The sequence below is a fragment of the Echinops telfairi genome, unplaced genomic scaffold, assembly GCF_000313985.2.
Source record: "Echinops telfairi isolate 266 unplaced genomic scaffold, ASM31398v2 ScPeMD7_46;HRSCAF=168, whole genome shotgun sequence".
NCBI classification, from domain to species: Eukaryota; Metazoa; Chordata; class Mammalia; order Afrosoricida; family Tenrecidae; genus Echinops; species Echinops telfairi.
In genome coordinates this window covers 561,628-580,115 of record NW_022103944.1, presented here as the reverse complement: position 1 = coordinate 580,115, position 18,488 = coordinate 561,628, and the positions used below count along the sequence as shown (strand labels likewise).

At 48.5% G+C, this 18,488-nt stretch overlaps 1 protein-coding gene across 1 annotated transcript in view; it reads left to right on the top strand.

The window, feature by feature from the left end:
• LOC101644875 (peptidoglycan recognition protein 3) overlaps positions 1-12,273 on the top strand; it is a 16,952-nt gene extending 4,679 nt beyond the window's left edge. Inside the window, exons 2-7 of the mRNA XM_004717701.1 lie at positions 3,371-3,572; positions 5,023-5,141; positions 5,990-6,142; positions 8,240-8,438; positions 11,306-11,424; positions 12,095-12,273. Of these exons, the coding sequence (XP_004717758.1) occupies positions 3,371-3,572; positions 5,023-5,141; positions 5,990-6,142; positions 8,240-8,438; positions 11,306-11,424; positions 12,095-12,273 (971 nt within the window). The remainder of the gene's footprint in view (positions 1-3,370; positions 3,573-5,022; positions 5,142-5,989; positions 6,143-8,239; positions 8,439-11,305; positions 11,425-12,094) is intronic.
• Positions 12,274-18,488: the final 6,215 nt, after the last annotated feature.

Below are 18,488 nucleotides of genomic sequence, written 5' to 3'. Positions count from 1 at the left end.
AATGAGGACCTAATGTCGGGGGTTTAAGTGGAGAGAAAATGTTTTGAGAATGATGTACAAATGTGCTTTACACAATTGATGTGTGTATGGATTGAGATAACAGTTGTATGAGCCCCTAATAAAATGTTTTCAAAAAAATGAAAAAGGACAAGTTAAAAAGAAGGGCCAGGAGTGGAGCAGTTGTTTGGGTCCTGAGATTCCTACACATTGATCCAGGGACATAAAGCTGTGGCACCAGAGAAGCAGCAGAGAAGTGACGGAGGAGCAGCAGGAGCAGCAGGAGCAGCAGGAGCAGCAGGAGCAGCAGGAGCAGGGCCACAAGCTAGGGCACCAGACAGAATGGGGGTGTTTCTGCCCCCCAGAACAAGTGACACTGAGTGCTTTTGGGTAGCAGACTTGCTTGCAGAATGAGTTGCCTCTAAACACTTAATTGGGGAGCAAGGTTTGCTGGTTCATGCAGCTGGAGCTGAGTGTCTTCTGGCTGAAGCTTCTGGGGGAGTGGCACGTTCTTTGGCTATTGAATGGCTGTGTTCAAAGAGCTTTGCAACATTGCCTGAGCAGGACCGGGGCCAAGGGGCTATGGGCTGAGAGGTCAAGGGCCAGAGGGAAGCATGGTGATGTTCATGGCTGAGGAGAGCTGTGTGCTGCGCATTTGTGACCCTGAATTATAACTGGTTAAGTTCCCCAATGAACCCCTTAATTGTGTGTATGATTTGTGAATTGTGTGTGGCCACTGCAATGAATTATAGAGCCCCGCAGAAAAAGGGGCGACATGGGAGGGATAGCAGGTGCCACAACTGGTAAGACGTTTGGAGGGGCGGGGCATGTTGGACCCCTGCCTCCCAGGATTTGGCTTTGGACTGATTCTGATTTTGATTTAATGCTCCTTCTGCCTTGTGATGTCAGAGGAGCCCAGGCAATGCTACACCCAGGCCTTTCCTACCCCTTCCCAAAGACCAAAGTGGCTGCCCTGGAGTGGATCTCGTCTCATGGTGTCTGTGTGTGCATAGCAGAGGCTGGGGCCTTTCAGAAGCAGGTTTCCAGGTCATTTTTTCAAGGTGCCTGTGGGTGGGTTTGAACTGCCAACCTTTAGGTTAGTAGTTGAGAACTTTTTTGTTTTGTTTTCCATCCAATGACTCAGTGCTGATATAAACGGGGTAGTTCTTGTCTCTCGCTTATCTTATAAGATTGTTCGAAGTTGAAAATCTGGTAGTGACATTGGAAGTGCTTTATACACTGTAGAGCTGGCCTGTGTGACCCAAGGCTGGCCATGGGGTTGATGGTTATTACTCCTCTGATGTCCAGCACTGAGCAGGAGCAGGAGAGGATGGGGACATGCAGCGGAGGCATAATCCTCAATATTTCTTATATAACGTATCTAGGCAACTATACGGTATTGTTGCCTTTGTGAGGGTGGTCACAATAATTGGCAGGTTTCCATATTTCACGAACATTGCCTGGCATCTATAGGTGCTTAATACATGTATGAGATTCAGTGTCTACTCAAAATGTTAGTGACTGTCTCAGTACCTGACACTCTGACGGGTACCCATGAAGCTTTTCTATTCATAAGGGGGCAGGTGAGAAGGCAGAGTAGCTTACACCGAGAGTGGAAAGAAGGTTAGAGGTTGGAGGGGGTGGGGGGATGAAGGTCTCATTGGGGTCGAGGTGGGAGGGAGAGGCATGCTGAAGCCAGAGACATGTGGGGTTCTCCTTTGGTCAACTTCGTGTTGCATGCTAGAGGAAACCAGAGCACTTGGGGAGGCAGGGGGCCTGTGAATGGTGGAGTGGGGTATCTAGCCGATGCTTCGAGCGATGCTGCTGCAGACACTGGCCAAGGACCGCCACTAAGCAGGATGTTCCTTTGCAGATGATTCTCCCCAGATTTGGAATGAAACACAAACCAGAGACTTGTCAGAGACACTTCTGGACCTGTTCTCCCAGATCTCACAGCTCGTTCGAATGATGCGCCATGGTGAGAAGGGTTAGCCATTGATTGGCTGGAGTTCCATAGGTGGCCAGACTGTTTCTGAGGATTTCTTTATGAGTGATAGGCTGGATCCCCAGAGGTGCATCAGCCAACTACTCCCATGGACTGTCTTGAGGTAAAGTGGCGTCCCAGGAAGGAAACAAACAAACAAGCAATACCACACACAAACACAAAAACCCGTGTATCCTACTGCTCAGTCCCCAGCGTGAACGTGGAGACTGCGCCATCACCCTCCTCCGACACTTCTTGTCCCTGCCCCTCTAGGGAGGCGGCCGTGCTGGGTGGGACCCCACAGACTTGTGCCTCCTGCGTTCCCTCTGGAAGAGAGCGAGGTTCATACCCTGTGCACATGCATGGAACCCTGTGGTTCTGGGCACGGGAGCTCCCAGGTGGGGGAGGGAGTGAGGGCCGCTTTCCCCCGAGGGTCACCCTTTGAAGGGGAGGGCAGGACTCAAGACAGGGTCAGAGACCTGGGATCAATGGCCCCGAGAAAACGTGTCGGTGCTAACGTGTGTCAAGAAAAGGAAGTTCAATACTCGACTTGCAGAGGCTATGGGTGGCAGTGAAAGCGCAATGTCCATTTGCAGCATCTCCATGTGGATTGAGCCTCCACTGAGCTCACTCCCCTACGACCAAGGATGCGACTAGTCTTGCCCTCAGACAGAGTGCCTTAAAAAGCGGATTATTCCAGAAAATGGCTAAAATTTAACACAGTATTATTTGACTCATTTTAAATTTGTTCTCCTTTCTCATCTTCTTTCACCTAGATCGAGGTGTGTCAGTGTTGTATTTTATTGTCAAGGATTTTTGTTTTCAGTTTTCTTTATAAGAAATCCTGGCTAGGTAAATCTACAGAGACAGGAACTAGATTCATAGTTCTTTAGGGTTATGGCAGGGGAGGTTGGTGGGTAGTAGGAGTTAATAATAATAGGTACAAGAATGAGGGAAATGTTCTAAACTTGATTGTGGTGATGATTGCATAAATCTTATCAATATATTTAAAACCATTGACTTATATGGTACATAAATTATACGCCGACAAAACGGTTCTTAAAAAAAAAGAAAGAAAAGGCAGACTGGGGTGGTGTCAGATGGAGGGACTGTCTGGGGTGGAACCGGAAGCAGAGTAGAGAGAGCTGAGGCTGGGATTTGCCCTCTAGGGAAATGCAGAGAAACAGCTGGAGAACAAGCCAACTTGATTCCCCAGAATGAAGAGAGAATTGCTGAGCTGACATTAGACAGGGAGGAGGTGGGTGGTGAAAGCCACGTTGGGGGTGTCTCTACCATAGCAGAGTAGGCAGTGCCCGGGGGAGAGAGTAGTCGGAGCAGTGTGGGCAGTCTGCTGGGCAGGACAGGAGCCATTCTGGGTTCTCTCTACAGACGTTCCCACCATTGTTTCCCGCAAGGAGTGGGGGGCAAGAACGCTCACCTGCAAGGCCCAGTTGACTCAGCCCGCGGCCTATGTCATCACGGAGCAGCTCACGGGGATGGAGTGCCAGGGGCAGAAGGTTTGCACCTGGAAGCTTCGGGGCCTACAGTCCCATTTTGTCTACTCCAGAGACTTGTGTGACGTGCCCTACAAGTAAGAAAGAGGCCCATCGGTCCTAAGTCCACATTCAAACTTACCCCCGCCCTTGGATGACCAATGGTGGCCTCCTGCTAATAATGCTCAGGGCAGATACCCACGTTCAACCACACAATATAAAGCTCTCCTTTTCCCATCTCTCCCCAACTTCTCCCATTTCTTGAGTATTGTGTACACTGCATTGATAACAAATACAAATCGCTCTAAGCAAACAAAGAAATAATGAAGAAAGAAAGGCTAAGTCCTGTGGAAGTCAGGCTGCAGTGAGATGGCTGTAAGTCATTCATTCAGGTAGTGCTTGTGGACCCTGGCTCACTGCGGGGAGTCCTTTCTGCCCCATCCTGAGGACCATGGCACGGGGCAGAACTAGCCCTTTAGCTTTCTGAGGCTGAACTCTTTATGGGAACAGAAAACCTCAACTTTTCCCAAAGAAATGGTGGGTTTGAACTACTGACCTTGTGGTGAGCAGCATATTGGGTAACCTGCCATGCCATGAGGGCTCAGGGTGGAGCTCCTTATTCCTGGAGCACTGTGAGTTCTCCGAGCCTGGTGGCACTGGTGGGGAAGCATTGCTCGGCTACTCGCGGGTCCGTGGTTCAAACCTTCAGCCGCTCCACTGGAAAAAGATGGGGTTAGATGATCTCGTAACAAGGCCTTGGCGACTCTGTAGAGGGGGCTTGAGTCTGGGGCAGCAACGCTATGGGCAGGATGCTAGGGGCACAGAGAAGGTGTGGTTGCTTCAAGTTACACTGCTTCAAACGAGCAGCGTTGTAAACTATAAGGGACTCACATTGTGTTCCTTTACAATGTTCTTTGCGTTTGGGAAACCACAAAAAAGTTGGAAGGGGCTGCTGTGTAGCTGGGCTGAGGTTCCCCTAGGTGAGCTCTTGCTCACCTCGAAGAATGAGCAGAGTGTGATAGGACAACACTTTTCAGGGCACGTTTCCTGGCCTTTTCCTCACTGATACAGTTTTCCATTTTCTCCCATCCTCCTAATAATTCCTCAAGATCATGCTGTGTCCCCTGAGAAAAGTCCATCACGATGATCCTTTCGGAATCTCCCAAACCGGCAGCAGCACCTTCTGATCGGACTTCTCGCCTGGACTTTAACTGGCCCAGCAGGTTCCCTCAGAAGCCACTGTTTTGAATAAATAAGTTTAAATAGAAAAACTGACGAAAAGGAAGATTGTAAACAAATTCCCGTGGTAAAGAAAAGCTTTAGGGGATTCCTAAGAAGGAAAGGAAAGTCGATACTAAAGGAATTTCTGAATTCTGGTCAATTGCTTTAAAGAATCTTCACATGTTTGGTCCTGTGAGTCAAGGTCATGCTGCCTAATTTTCAAGCCCTTGAAAAGCACTGAACTAATGCTTTTGGATCCTTGAGAGTCACACATTTGACTCCAGTTACAAGGATTAGCCATCAAAACCATGTTTTCTTGCTTGGCAGCTTCCTGGTTGGGGATGATGGCATGGTGTACGAAGGTGTTGGCTGGAACATCCAAGGCTTGCACACCCAAGTCTACAACAATCTCTCGCTGGGCATTGCCTTTTTTGGCAGTCAGATAGGTAATGGCTATCCCTGGCTCATCCTTTGCCAGAGAGGTGTCTACAGTCTCTTGCTCCACACTCTGACTTTGTTTGTTGACCTATATCATTGTTGGCTGGTAGACCCCAGTCAGAAATCAAGAGGATAGGGTGTTGAAAAGATGTAGTTTGTAAGTGTCCGGGAAACCAGAGAAGAGTGTACAAGCAGGGATGGAGTTGAGAGGTACCCTCAGTATCCTGGGATCTGCCAATTGAGGCTAGTAATAACATTTACCACAGAGGTTTCCTGTGAGAATTAAGTGAGTATATATGAGTATATCTACAGATACACATATGTATATACATGGATATATATATATGACTACATCTTGCCATATATGGGTTTATGAGAACTACTTACTAAATGCTAAAATGTCCACCTGCTTCCCAGCCCATCTGCCTGGACACGGATTAGATAGAGTCTTAGTTTGACTCTTGGAAGTGATCTCTAAATTCAGCTGCTGAGGGCTCTGTCCAAGTAGTTCCTTACCTCTTAGGTCTTCGGCCCTGCTCTGTCCAACTTCCTCTCTTCCTAGCTAATACTTACGGTCATCAAATCCTTCCTTCCTGTGTCTAGACCAGCGGTTCTCAACCTGTGGGTCACGACCCCTTTGGGGGTGGACCGACCCTTTCACGGGGGTTGTCTGATTCATAACAGTACAAAATGACAGTTAGGAAGTAGCAACAAAAATAATGTCATGGCTGGGGGTCACCACAACATGAGGAACTGGGTGAAAGGGTGGCGGCATGAGGAAGGTGGCGAACCACTGGTCTAGACCAAGCCCGAGTTCCTTACTAACAGCTGTGTGCTCCATGCCATCCTCCTTCAGGAAGTAGTCCCAGTCCCGCTGCCCTATCAGCCGCAGGGGGCCTGATCGCCTACGCCATCCAGAAGGGTCATCTGTCACCCGCCTACATTCAGCCACTTATCTTGAAAAATGACATCTGCCTGGTCCCTCAACAGCCAGAGGTGCCCAGGAAAGGTAAGGCCCTTAATCTAACTTCACCTCACCTTCTGTTACAGCCTGGGCACATTTGTGAGTGCTCTTTTCTATTCACATGGGCTTCTTGGATTGGGCCCGTGTCTCATGTCTATTATAATAACTTTGAGATCTGAAAAAATTTGAGGGGCTATCTTCCTGGCCTTTTCTTCACCCCATTTGTATAATATAGCCACGGGATTATTGTTAACCTCACACACATTTTACTGATCAAGAGACATTTACTGAATACCAGATGATCTCCTAGCTGGGTACTGGGGATACAGCTGTGAACACAGACAGACCCTGTACCTTCATGAAGTTTACAGTTCAGTGAAGACACAGAAACTTAACAAATCAGCAGTAAGATATAGATGATGTCAAACCATTGCAAGGCAATGGAGGAAAATTAAACGCAAAAACGGGGAAGGAGGCACACATATACAGATGTATGTATAGTATGTGGATACAGGTACATACATATGCAAACATATTTGTAGTATGTAAGTATAGACGTACATTCACACCCACCCACACTCCTTTTAAAAAGGGAAAACCAGTCGACCTGTAACGTGGCCAGAGTCCTGAGAGAAACGGCTTGTTACATTGATGTCCGAAGCTGAGTGATAGAACCCATGCACTGACGTGGTGAACAAGCACCACATTAAAAGGAATAAAATTAATAAGCACTTTCAGTCGTTTAACTCTCTCAGCTAGCTTGAGCCTTTTCTTACAGTTACTGACATATTTTTAAATTAGCTTTTAAAAAAGCCCAATAAATCTCCACATCAAGTTTTTCTTGCTTCCAGGTGGATACTATCTACGGTAACTCCCTTAACATATGGAGATAATTTTTTATGGATTTCAAATGACTTTCACATACATATCATTAGTTCAGAGAATCAGCTGATTTCTACACATCCACAAGTCCAGACACCCGTGTACAATTTTATCCTATATTCAAACATATAGAGAACTTTGTCCTTTGAAGAAAATGGCCATTCCTTCATATCGCCAGCAGGGCCTTCCCTTTCCGCTCGTACGATGCGTTGATAGTCCGAGCAGACCCTGTGGGATGTTTGTTGTCCCTGTCTATTGCTCTCATCCCCTGTCACAGACTCTCCCCATCTGGACTTCCCCAGAATCCCTCAGTTCGTATTGCAATGCGCCAGTGTGTGCTGAAGCCAGGGGGGAGGCTGAGGAGGAACTCAGGCTGTAGGTGTGAGGTTGTCAGCTTTGAGAAAGCCAAATTCCCATTTCCCTTGAAAATTAATCTTGTTTTTGTTGTTGAAAAGATACAGAGCAATGCATACAGCGATTCGCTCATTTCTGGTTGTACACTTCACTGGTTACAGTCTTTCAGTTGTGCATCCATACTCGCTTGGCTTTTCGGAGTTCTTCCTCCCCTATATCATCCACTCACTGCCCCCCAAGGTCCCCATCTCATCTTTGAGTTACTGTTGCCACGTTGACCCCGTTGAGATAGTTCTGAAAAGGCACAATGCTCAAGGCAGATGTTCTGATCTGTTTGGTTTTAGGAAGACTTCAAGGAATAATTTTGGTTTAAATTTGAAGCATTATCTTAGGGCTGTAGTTTCAGGGGTTCGTCCAGCACTCTTCTAGAAAGGCTGGCACACATGAGAATTTGAAATTCTGTTCTGCATTCTCTGCCTCTGACTGGGATGCTTCCAGCGACTCTTTGGTCCACGTTTTCAGTCATGGTAACTGATTTCAGGTAGGTCTTCTGGTCTTGTGGAGAACATTAGTCACACATGCCATGTAGTCCTCTCCCCGACTCTCATGCCTCTGTTGCTCCAGGCAGATAGAGACCAATTGTCATCCTTTGGTTGGCCACACGCAAGCCTTTAAGACCCAAGTCACTCTGCGACAAACTAGGAAATGGAAGGGAGGCACGAAGCACCCTCTTAGACCAATCCATTGGAATATCCTGGGAACTCTCCAAACCGTGTAATCAGTCCCATGAGGCTTTTGTTTGTACAAGCACAGTTTTAGCGGCTTTCCCTTTTTTTGGGCTGGGGAGGGTCAGTCCTTGTTGTCAATGTAAAATCTCTACTTCCTTGATTTTTTACCTTCCTGTAGCTTGCCCCAACTTCATCCCTCGGTCTGTGTGGGGAGCCAGAGAGACACACTGCCCTAAGATGACCCTCCCGGCCAAGTATGTCATTATCATTCACACCGCTGGGACAAGCTGCAATGTGTCTGCGGACTGCCAGATTCGTGTCCGAGATATACAGTCCTTTCACATCGACCAGAGGCACTTCTGTGACATTGGCTATCAGTAAGTAGACTGGCGAAAGCACGACCCTGTTTGTCAGGGCAGAAACTGGACGGTAGAAAGGAAGGCTAAGGGTGGGAACTGATATTTACCAAGCCTTACCTTTGCCCAGAGCCCTGGTGGCATAGTGGTTATGAGTTGGGCTGATAACTGCAAGGTCAGCAGTTCAAAACCGCCAGTTGCTCCGTGGGAAAAAGATGAGGTTTCTACTCCCATTGTGTGATCAAGAGGTGTCAATGTGATCAGGTATCAGGCATCAAAGACCCAAAACAACAAAAAGTCATATCAATATGAATTAGGGGGAGTACAGAGTGGAGGCTCAGAACTCATCTGTAGACAGTTGGACATCCCCTTACAGAAGGGTCACAAGGAAGAGACGAGCCAGTCAGGGTGCACTGTAGCACCAATGAGACATCCAACTTTCCTCTAGTTCTTTAATGTTTCTCCCCCCCGCCCCCCCTCCCCAAGATCATGATCCCAATTCTACCTTACAAAATGGGTACAGATAAGAGCTGGGAACACAGGGAATCTAGGACAGATAATCCCTCTGGACTAATAATGAAAGTAGTGATACCAGGAGGGTAAGGGGAAGGTGGAGGAGAGGGGGGAACTGATCACAATGATCTAGATATAACCCCCCTCCCTGGGGGACAGACAACAGAAAAGTGGCAAAGGGAAACAGCGGTTGGTGTAAGAAATTTTTAAAAATTATAAATTATCAAGGGTTCATAAGGAAGGGAGGGTGGGGAGGGGGGAAATGAGCTGATACCAAGGGCTGAAGTAGGAACAAAATATTTTGAAAATGATGATGGCAACATATATACAAATGTGCTTGACACAATGTATGGATGGATGGATGGATTGTGATAAGAATTGTATGAGCCCCCAATAAAATGATTAAGAAAAAGAAGAATTGCAGTCTTTGAAAACCCACAGAGGTGGTGGCACAGAACAACAACATGTTTATCACCTGACAGTGTTAGAGGTCAGAAGTCAGTAAAATGGGTCCCCTTGGGCTGAAGTCAGGAGCCTGGGTGTTATTGTGGGCTCTGCATCGGCCTGCTACTCATGAGGTCAGCGGTTCGAAACCAGCAGCCACTCTGTGGGAGAAAGGGAAAGCTTTCTGCTCCCATAAACAGTGACAGGCTTGGACACTCACAGGGCCTAGGCTATTTGGTCCTAGAGGGCCAGTCACTCTGTGTTGGAGCTGACTCAATGGCCGCGAGTTTGGGCTAAAGTCAGGTCCCTAGGTGGTGCAAGTGCTTTGCACTCGGCCACTAATGGATGGGTGGGCAGTTCTAACCTACCCAGCAACCGAGTGGAAAAGGGGCCTGGCAATCTACTTCCATAGAGCGTGCAGCTGAGACAGCTCTCTGGAGCAATCTTTCCCTGTAACATATCGAGCTGCCACTAGGCACAAGCGACGGACAGCAATGGGCTGATTTGGGGGTGGGGTGGGGGTGGGGAATGGAAGGAAGGGCCAACTCCAACTCCAACTTATTCCCATCGCGTCAATTCTGACTCCCAGTGATCCTACACAACAGGCTAGACCTGCCCCCGGGGTTTCTGAGATGGCAACTCTTTGTGGGACGTGGAGATCCTCCACCACCAGGAAACAACGGTCTCACCCTCCAGTCTCTCGGCTTCTCTCGCTTCTGCCTCCTCCTTCCACTGAGTCAATATGGGTCACCCAAGATAATCTCCTCATTTTAAGGCCAGGTGAAGGGGTAAGGACCTCAAGGGGTCCACACAGAAAAAAAAAAATGTTTGGAAACTGTGATAGCAAATGTACAATTCTGCTGGACGTGATTGAACTATGGAATGGTGACACATGTGCTAACCCCAATTAATATTAATAAACAAAAACCCAGCAGGTGGCTAATGATCTTATTTCTGTCTGCAACTTTAATTCCCCCTGGCCATGTAATCTAGCATGGTCACTGCTTCTGGGGGTAAATCTTGCAAATCTCCTTATTTTTTAGGGGGTGGCATGCTTTTTATCGTCTGTTTTACTATTTCAAGTATGTTTAGAAGGTGGCAAAACTATGGGCAGAGAGCGCTTGTAGTAATTTAGATAACAGATACAGCTGACTTAGACCAGGGTAGCGGGGTTTGTCATAGAGAGAAGTGGAGGGATTTAAAAGATATGCAAGGAGCAGCCATAACTCATGGTTGGATAAGGCTAGGTCAGGGGTGTTGGGGGAGAGCTTCAGGATGATGCTTAGTTGTGTTTTTTTTTAATAAATCATTTTATTTGGGGCTCTTACAGCTCTGTAACAATCCAGACATCAATTGTATCAGTTGTATGGCTGGGGGACATTGGAGAAGAAGATGGCTGTAATTTTGAAGATAGCGCTTTGCATCCTAAGTAGTTGAAGCTCTGGGCTTGGGTGGATTGTCCAGGGAGAGCGTACCTAGTGGGAAGAGAAAGGCCTAGAGAAGGTCCAGGCAGGTGGGTGGCAGAAGAGCCGGAGGTGGAGCAGCAGAGAAAGGGAAATCAGGAGAGGCCAAGGGAGGAGACCCTTTCAGGAAGAAAGTGACCAACAAGTTTAGAGTAGCTCAGAAGTCATGTGCGGGGGTCCAGCCTCCCTAGGAGGTCACCTGCCTCCTAGGCCGAGTCAGATTGAGTAGACTGGGACAGACGGAGACCATGCTGCAGGGGACTGAAATCACTGTGAGTGCTGCCCACCTGCCCCCAGCTCTTGGGTGGGTTTATTCGTTGGCTTTCTCATCTCTGTGCACACTGATGCATGGAAGATGGCAAACCGAAAGATGAGGAATGGATGAAAGAATGAATGATTGAAGGAAAGGGTGAAATGAATTCTGCTTCCCACTGACACATTCTCCCATTTTCTTTTGCCCAACCCCAGCTTCCTGGTGGGCCATGATGGTGGTGTGTATGAAGGGGTCGGCTGGCACACCCTCGGCTCTCATACCTATGGATACAACGACATCGCCCTGGGGGTGGCCTTCATGGGCAACTTTGTGGGTAAGATGTGAGCCGGGGCCAGAGGGGGTTTGAGTAATGACTTTTCACACGGGCTGTGTGGGACGCATGGAGGAAAAGGCTCAGGGTGGTGACTGTCAGCACCTGGGGGACATGCTAAGATGTGTCTGTGAACATCTTCCCTTAAAACTGAACTCTCAATACACGATGAGTGTCCCCGGCATCCTCTCCCATACCCAAGGTCCTCTATCTCTCCATCCACATCGAAGGCTAGCACGGAGCAAGAGAGGAGCACAGAGGTCATTGGCAAACCCAAGTGCTTTCATGGCTGTGTCTGCAAATGCCCCCTCTTGCTAACCATGGGCATTATGCTGGGGAGCACCCGCTCAGGAAGGCGGCAGAGCAGTGGGCAGTGGCGATGCTGGGTCGGGTGGGGGAGTGTGTGCCAGAGCTCTCCCACCTACATAGATCATGTTGTCTGCAGCTCTTTTCCAGACTAGTTTCTGAAAGAAACATTGGCAAGGGGGATTTAGGGAACACAGTGACCCTATGTTCTCTTAGGGGCCGGTTGCCACTGTGAATGTAAATTTCCTGGCTGTGGTGGTGGTAGTGGTTGGGGGACAGGAGGAGGAAGACTGGATTCTAGGCATCTTTCTGCTTTCAGCGAAGACCGTCTAGACCCCAAAGACTGATGAGTGAATGTGTTCCACAGAAAAGCCGCCCAACAACGCTGCCCTGGATGCCGCCCAGGACCTGATCCAGTGCGCTGTGCAAAAGGGCTACTTGGTCCCCAACTACCTCCTGGTGGGTCACAGTGATGTCGTCAACATCCTGTCTCCTGGGAAGGCTTTGTACAACATCATTAAGACCTGGCCTCATTTCAAACACTGAAGGAGCCCCCTCCCACTTCCTGGAAAACTTCTACGTCATGACCTTCCCCCCACCCCCATATGCCTTCTCCCCTGCCAGCCTCATCCCATCCTTTCTTCAAAATAATCTTTCTTTTTATTTATTTATGTTTCTGCCTTCTCCTACACCCGATATGTGTCTACCTTATAATTAGTGATTTATCCTCCCTTCCCCTCCCACTCCTGGAACCCATAAAAGAATGTTTCCACTAATGTGAAACCTTTTCTTGTTTCTTCCTGGTAGTGATCTCATACAATATTGGTCCCTTTGCGATTGACATTTAGCTTAATGTCCTCCGGTTCAACCTTGTTGTGAAATACGTATCTCATGGATCTTTTGTTATTCTTGGTCACTCCATAGTATTCCATTTGGGGCACTTACCACTTTTTTTTAATCCAGTCTTTTATTTATGGATATTTAAATTGTTTACACTATTTTTCTTTTACTGCTTTTGTGAATAGTGCTGCAATGAACACGGTATACAGACATGTATTACATATGGCTCTTCATGCCCTAGCTTTGATTTGTTCTGGATATATAGCAAGTATTGGGATTGCTCGATCATATAGTACCTGCATTTCTAACTTTGTAAGGAAGCTCTGTATGTTTTACACCCTGGCTGTGCCACTTTACAGTCCCACCAGCACTGCATGTAGATTTCCAACATGATCATGTCCCCGTAGCTCAGCATTCACAGCCCGGCCTCTCTTTGTCTTCCTCTCCCTTGGACGCCTAGCTCCTCAGCCAGGTAGTTTGACAGCCAGTCCCTGCGTCACTTCCCTTTCCCTCTGCGCTTGTCTCTCTGCCTGGTGTCTGCCTGCAGCCCCACCCCGCACACAGGACCAGAGCCATCTCACCCACGGATTGTACATATCTGCATGCAGCTTTCTTTAAAGATTCTATGATTATTTATACACAAGCCCTCTAACACCTCCCCCTTTTAAAAACTGGGTTGTATATTGAGGTCAGGAACTTGTCTAACAGTCTCTACCCCTCAACCCACCCCCCTCCCCTCACCCCAGTGCCTCAGCAGGTCTTGAATTTTACAGACATTTCACACAGGTGTTTGTTGGAGAAATGAATGAATCACTAGGTCAACATTTCTGCTCACCTCTCCAATCAACTCCATCATCCCCTCTGGCGACAAACTTCCAGGACAGTCTCCGCATCTGGAAACATCCTCTTCAATTCATTCCAGTCCAGTGGGAGACTCAGGTCGGCTCGGTGGTCTGTCTGTAAAGGATCCTGTTTCTTTAAGGTTTCAGCCCCTCACTGCCCAGAGCTAACTCCCTGAGAGAAGGACTTGAGCATCCTCCGGGCCAGGTTTGGGTCTAAGCAACCTGCTCTGGGCTGCTCCCCTGCCCCTCCGGGTTGACTGGGCTTTGGGCTGGATGTTGGGCCAAGCATTGAGCTGGGTGGGTCCCAGAACCTTGGCTCTCTGCAGCCCTCCCCCTACCTAGGCTCTTCCTGGCCGGCAGGAACTTTCTCCCTCTCATGTAGGGGCTGGCCAGGCGCTGTTTGTGGGGAGCCCAGAGTCTGGTCCTCATTTTCACTGCTCCCGGTCAGAAACAGGAGTACCTGGGTCACCCAAATGCTTAGCTCAATGGCTAACCACAGGTTCACAGTTTGAAGGTATTCACAGGAGCCTCAGCAGAAAGGCCTGCTGATCTGCTTCCCAAAGGTCAACCTTGAAACCCCCTGGGAGTGCAGATCTACTGAGACACCCATGGTCACTGGTCTGGGTGTGACTCTGAAACAAGGACGGAGGGAAGGAAGAGGAAGAGGAGGAGGAGGAGGAGGAGGAGTATTTTCCCCTGGAAATTCTTTTGGTATTGACAGTGTCTTTACTGCCCGAGTGTTTCCACAGCTCTTCCAACAAACCTCACAGCGACATAACGCTTTACATGCTAGAAAACCTGGCCCCCGACCCTATTGTTCCACTCCGTCCAGCTGCCATTTGTGTCCAGGCCCCCTGGGGATGTAAAGCAAGCAAGGAATGAGGCTTCCTATGGTCCAGAGGGTCACACAGGCGCAGGGAGACCGCCTTTCCGGATTCATGCAGCCAAAGGGAGGGAGATGGCTACAGGCAGACACCCTCCTGAGATCTCCACCTATAGGAGACCCGCGTCGTCCCCGCCATTCCTCTGGGTGCAGACCTCCCAGAGAGACTGTTCATAACACCCCGCGGTGGTTTGTTCTCACCATTCCCCGGAGAAGGACAGTCTTGGTAGACCAGAGGGGCAGTGAAAGAGAGGGCAGCCCTCCATGCGATGGACTGACGCAGAGGCTGCCACACTGGGCTCACACATAAGACCGATTGTGTGGATGGTGCAGACCTGGGTGGTATTGTCTGCCGTTGTGTATGTGGTCACTATGAATCACAACTGGTTAGATGGCACCTAACAGCAGCAATGAGTGGTGGTTCTGGATGACAAGATAGTTACTATTTTAATGTACTCCTTGCTTTCCTATGACATATGTTAGGTATGCTTCTGCCTTTGTGAATGAGTGTCATTGAATGTTTTGCCTTATCACCAATGCCCCATTGTCTGCATAAATAGGGCCTAGTCACTTAAGTATTTCGTCTGTACAGGTGAATAAGTCACATACTGGAGTCTGACAAGCTGGCCTGTATAGGCATAATTTTCTTTTCTAAACAATGTCGTACATTCTATACCATTGTTACTGTCAGTAGAATTAGTGTATGCCCTAGGGAGATGATTTATAATGTTCTCCATCATACAATGATAATCATGCATCTAAACCGAACCAGAGACATATATAAACCATAGATAAATGAATGGATTTGGGGCTTGCAGTTAATTCTAGCCCCAATCTAAGAACACTTAATTCTCATGACATGACCTTATGACTCACCCTCATGAAGAGATCCCTGATGATATAGGTGCTGTACAGCAAAGGGTGGTGAAGAAATCAGATGGCACCCGGCTATTGGAAAGAATAGGGTCTGGGGTCTTAGACGCTTGTCTTCAAACAAGCAGCCATCTAAATGAGGTGTCAACTAAGTCCATATGAAAGAAGCACACAGGCCTGTGTGATGCAAGGATTTGTGAATAATAAAATCCGAATCCAAAGGAGGAAATGGTATTAGAGCTTAAATCCTGAGCACCCAGTGTGAAGCAGGCGGTGGATGACAGTGGAAGCCCAAAATCCATTTGCAGGGTCCCCACATGGATTAAACCTCCCGTGAATGCCCTCTGACCATAGCCGAGGGACGTGAGTAGCTTGCTATCAGACAGAGAGCATTGTAAAGTGCATTGTGGTAGATGAAGTTGGGTTCAAATGCACCACCTTATCATTTGATCTCCCTTTTGACCCATTTTAAAGTTATTTCATTTTTCAGTATTTTTGTTTTTATTTTTGGGAAAATAAAAGGAGAGAAAAGCTGACCTTCAGGTTTCTTGGTCTTCCTGACAGGCTGTAGAAAGCAAACTGTCTCTTTCCTCTGACTCAATCCCCTGTTTTCAGACCTCTGACACTACTGGGTCTCCATGATGCTGTTGACTCTCTTACCAGCACGAGACCTTCATACGCAACCCCATCAAGGCCTGCCTGAAACAATGATATTGCATGTAGTGCTGATAGCCTGCATAAGCTATTATACAGTGTCCACTGCCACATCACAGCTTCATTACACCTTCCTCTATCCCGATACAGAACTAGCTGGTATCTAGATACCACTACTGATTGTCCCAATCCGGACCCAGAAAGAACGGGGGAAAAGGGCAAAACAGAACTTTCGTTCTTAACAAGTCCAGACTAAATGGACAAACTCACTAGCCTATTCCAAAAGACTATCCCCTGAGATACACTTTAAACCTTAACGTTAGTCTACCTGCCAAGGTCACTTTTAGTGAAATAATAAGTTGACACACAAACTAAAGTCCATTACCTGTGAAGATGTGACTCCCTGAGAAACTCACTGAAATGGGAATGACTAGAGCAGAGATGAGAAGAAAGGGGGAGGGGCAGGGAAGCTAGAGCCCTGGAAAAGGAGCCACCAGCGCACAAAGAGAATGCCGACACAGTGTGAACCTAGAACTAATGCCATTGGACAACTTATGTACATGCTGATACATGGGACGCTAAAGTGCTGGGTAAGCGTTCACCTAAAATACAATAAAACACTACTGACGAAATAATTTTGCATCGTCTGCATTATGATTTTCTTTCAAGTATCGACTGTTCACTGATCCAATCCCAGTAAAACCAGAACCTCAGATGGCAAATGTTGGTGCAAAGTCCATTCCAAGCCCGTTCCCAGCAGCTTGTCTTTTCTAAGGCCTTACTATCGGGCCATTTCCTCTGTCTTGTGCACGTTCCAATCCATTAGCCACGTGAAAAACAAACCAGACCCATGGCCATCGAGCCCCTGCTGACTCATCGTGGGTTTCTGAGACCGGAACTGTTGACAGGAGTCGAAAGCCCAGTCATTCTCCCAGGGAGCTGCTGGTGGAGCGCCCTCCCAACTGCCCACCAGGCAGATCGCAGCACAACACGTAACCACTGCGCCATCCAGGGCTCCCAAAGTCAGGGATTAGAACGACACTCGGCTCATAGGTCAGTGTCCTGTAGAAGGCTCAGAGAGCTCGCACCTGACATACAGTAGTGGCTCCATTAAAGTTGAGCTATCTCAACAAAAAGACGGGGGTACACACTCCCTAGAACAGTCAACCACATCCGGCCAAAAGGGCGACATTGGCTTAGGTGTGATGGAGCTCAGAAGGCAGGAAGGGACAGGAAAGAAGGTCAAATGGAAATGACGGGAGACACAGGGAGGAAATGGGATTGAACATAATGTCACAAAACTAAATGTGTGTGAATTCTTGAGTGGAAGATCAATTTTCTCTGTAAGCTTTCCCCCAAGTCACCCTGGGAGGTTAAAGAAACTCAGAGTTGAGGTATGACCATGATTGCTATCCTTAGTTGCGATCGTTGCAATTGCTCCCATTGGACCGTGGCAGGAAGGGTGTGCCCATGGGCAGCGTCCTCAGTTGCCTGGGCTGAGTGGGTGCTGCCTGTGATGGCAGGCTGTGCCCATACCTGTGATGGGTGGGAGGGAGCCAGCTAAGGAGTCCCTGGTGAGTAGGGGGATGTACCTCTTTCACATCCCCCAGGACTGTCAGGGTGAGAGTGGTTCTAAAATTCTCCTTTCAGTTGTTTTCCACAGGCATCAGCTGAAAAAAATAAATCATGTCAAGTGACATTTCCTTTGGATCCAGAACTGAGAGCGGCTGTTGCTAGGTGCCCTCCAGCCGGTCGGTTCTGACTCATAGCGACCCCGTGCCTAACAGAATGATACATTGCCCAGTCCTGCACCAGCTTCTCAGTGGTCCTCGCGTCTGAGCCCATTGTTCCGGCCACGGTGTCAGGGCATCTCGAGGGTCTTCCTCTATTTCCCAAACCTGAGGATTTTCTCCAGGTGTTCAGTTGCGCGCTCCCATCCCCGGCTTTTTTCAAAGACTGGCTCTTCCGGAATCCTTCCTGCCTCTCTACACCAGAACGCACACCTCCTTCTCCTTAGCACCCAGAGACTTCTCATGCTTCTCTCTGGATTGAGTGCTGACCCCTCTACTGTCCTACCCTGACCCTGGGCTCCTTGGGTCTGGAGAGTGCACCTGGCTCCTACCTGTATCTCTGGGGCAGGGCATGGAGCTAGCCGGCACACTGTCAGGGTCCAAAGAGTGGCTATGGAATCAAGGGATAAAAGCCAAGCTCAGGACAGAGCTCAGTGAGCAGGGATGGGGTCCCTCGCCTCGGAGAGAGAGCGTCCGCTTTTCTCTTGGCTGCTCCTGGGACGTTGCTGTGCCCAAACCCAGCCCAAGGCGCAGGCCGTCATTATGTCCAGGGACTCTGTTCCCGGCACTCCCCAGAGGCCTTCTCTGTCTCTCACTGGGCTGCTGGGGGAGACATGCTCTCCAGCACCCAGGTGCTTCCCTCCTCTCCTTGGAAGCTTCTGTGATCCAACTGTGCTGATAGCAGCCAACTGCTGGATCTGCTGTCTCCCCAGCCTGCACACTCCCAAGAGGCCACTCAAGACACTTTCTTCCTGATGGTTCTTCTACCCATGCTCCCTTGCTCTATCTCTTTATCGCTCAGAGATTCGCTGTGGGTCTGCTCCATCTTTTCTTTAGTATCTCTTCCTCCCACCCGGCTGCCCGTCTCACTGTGTATTT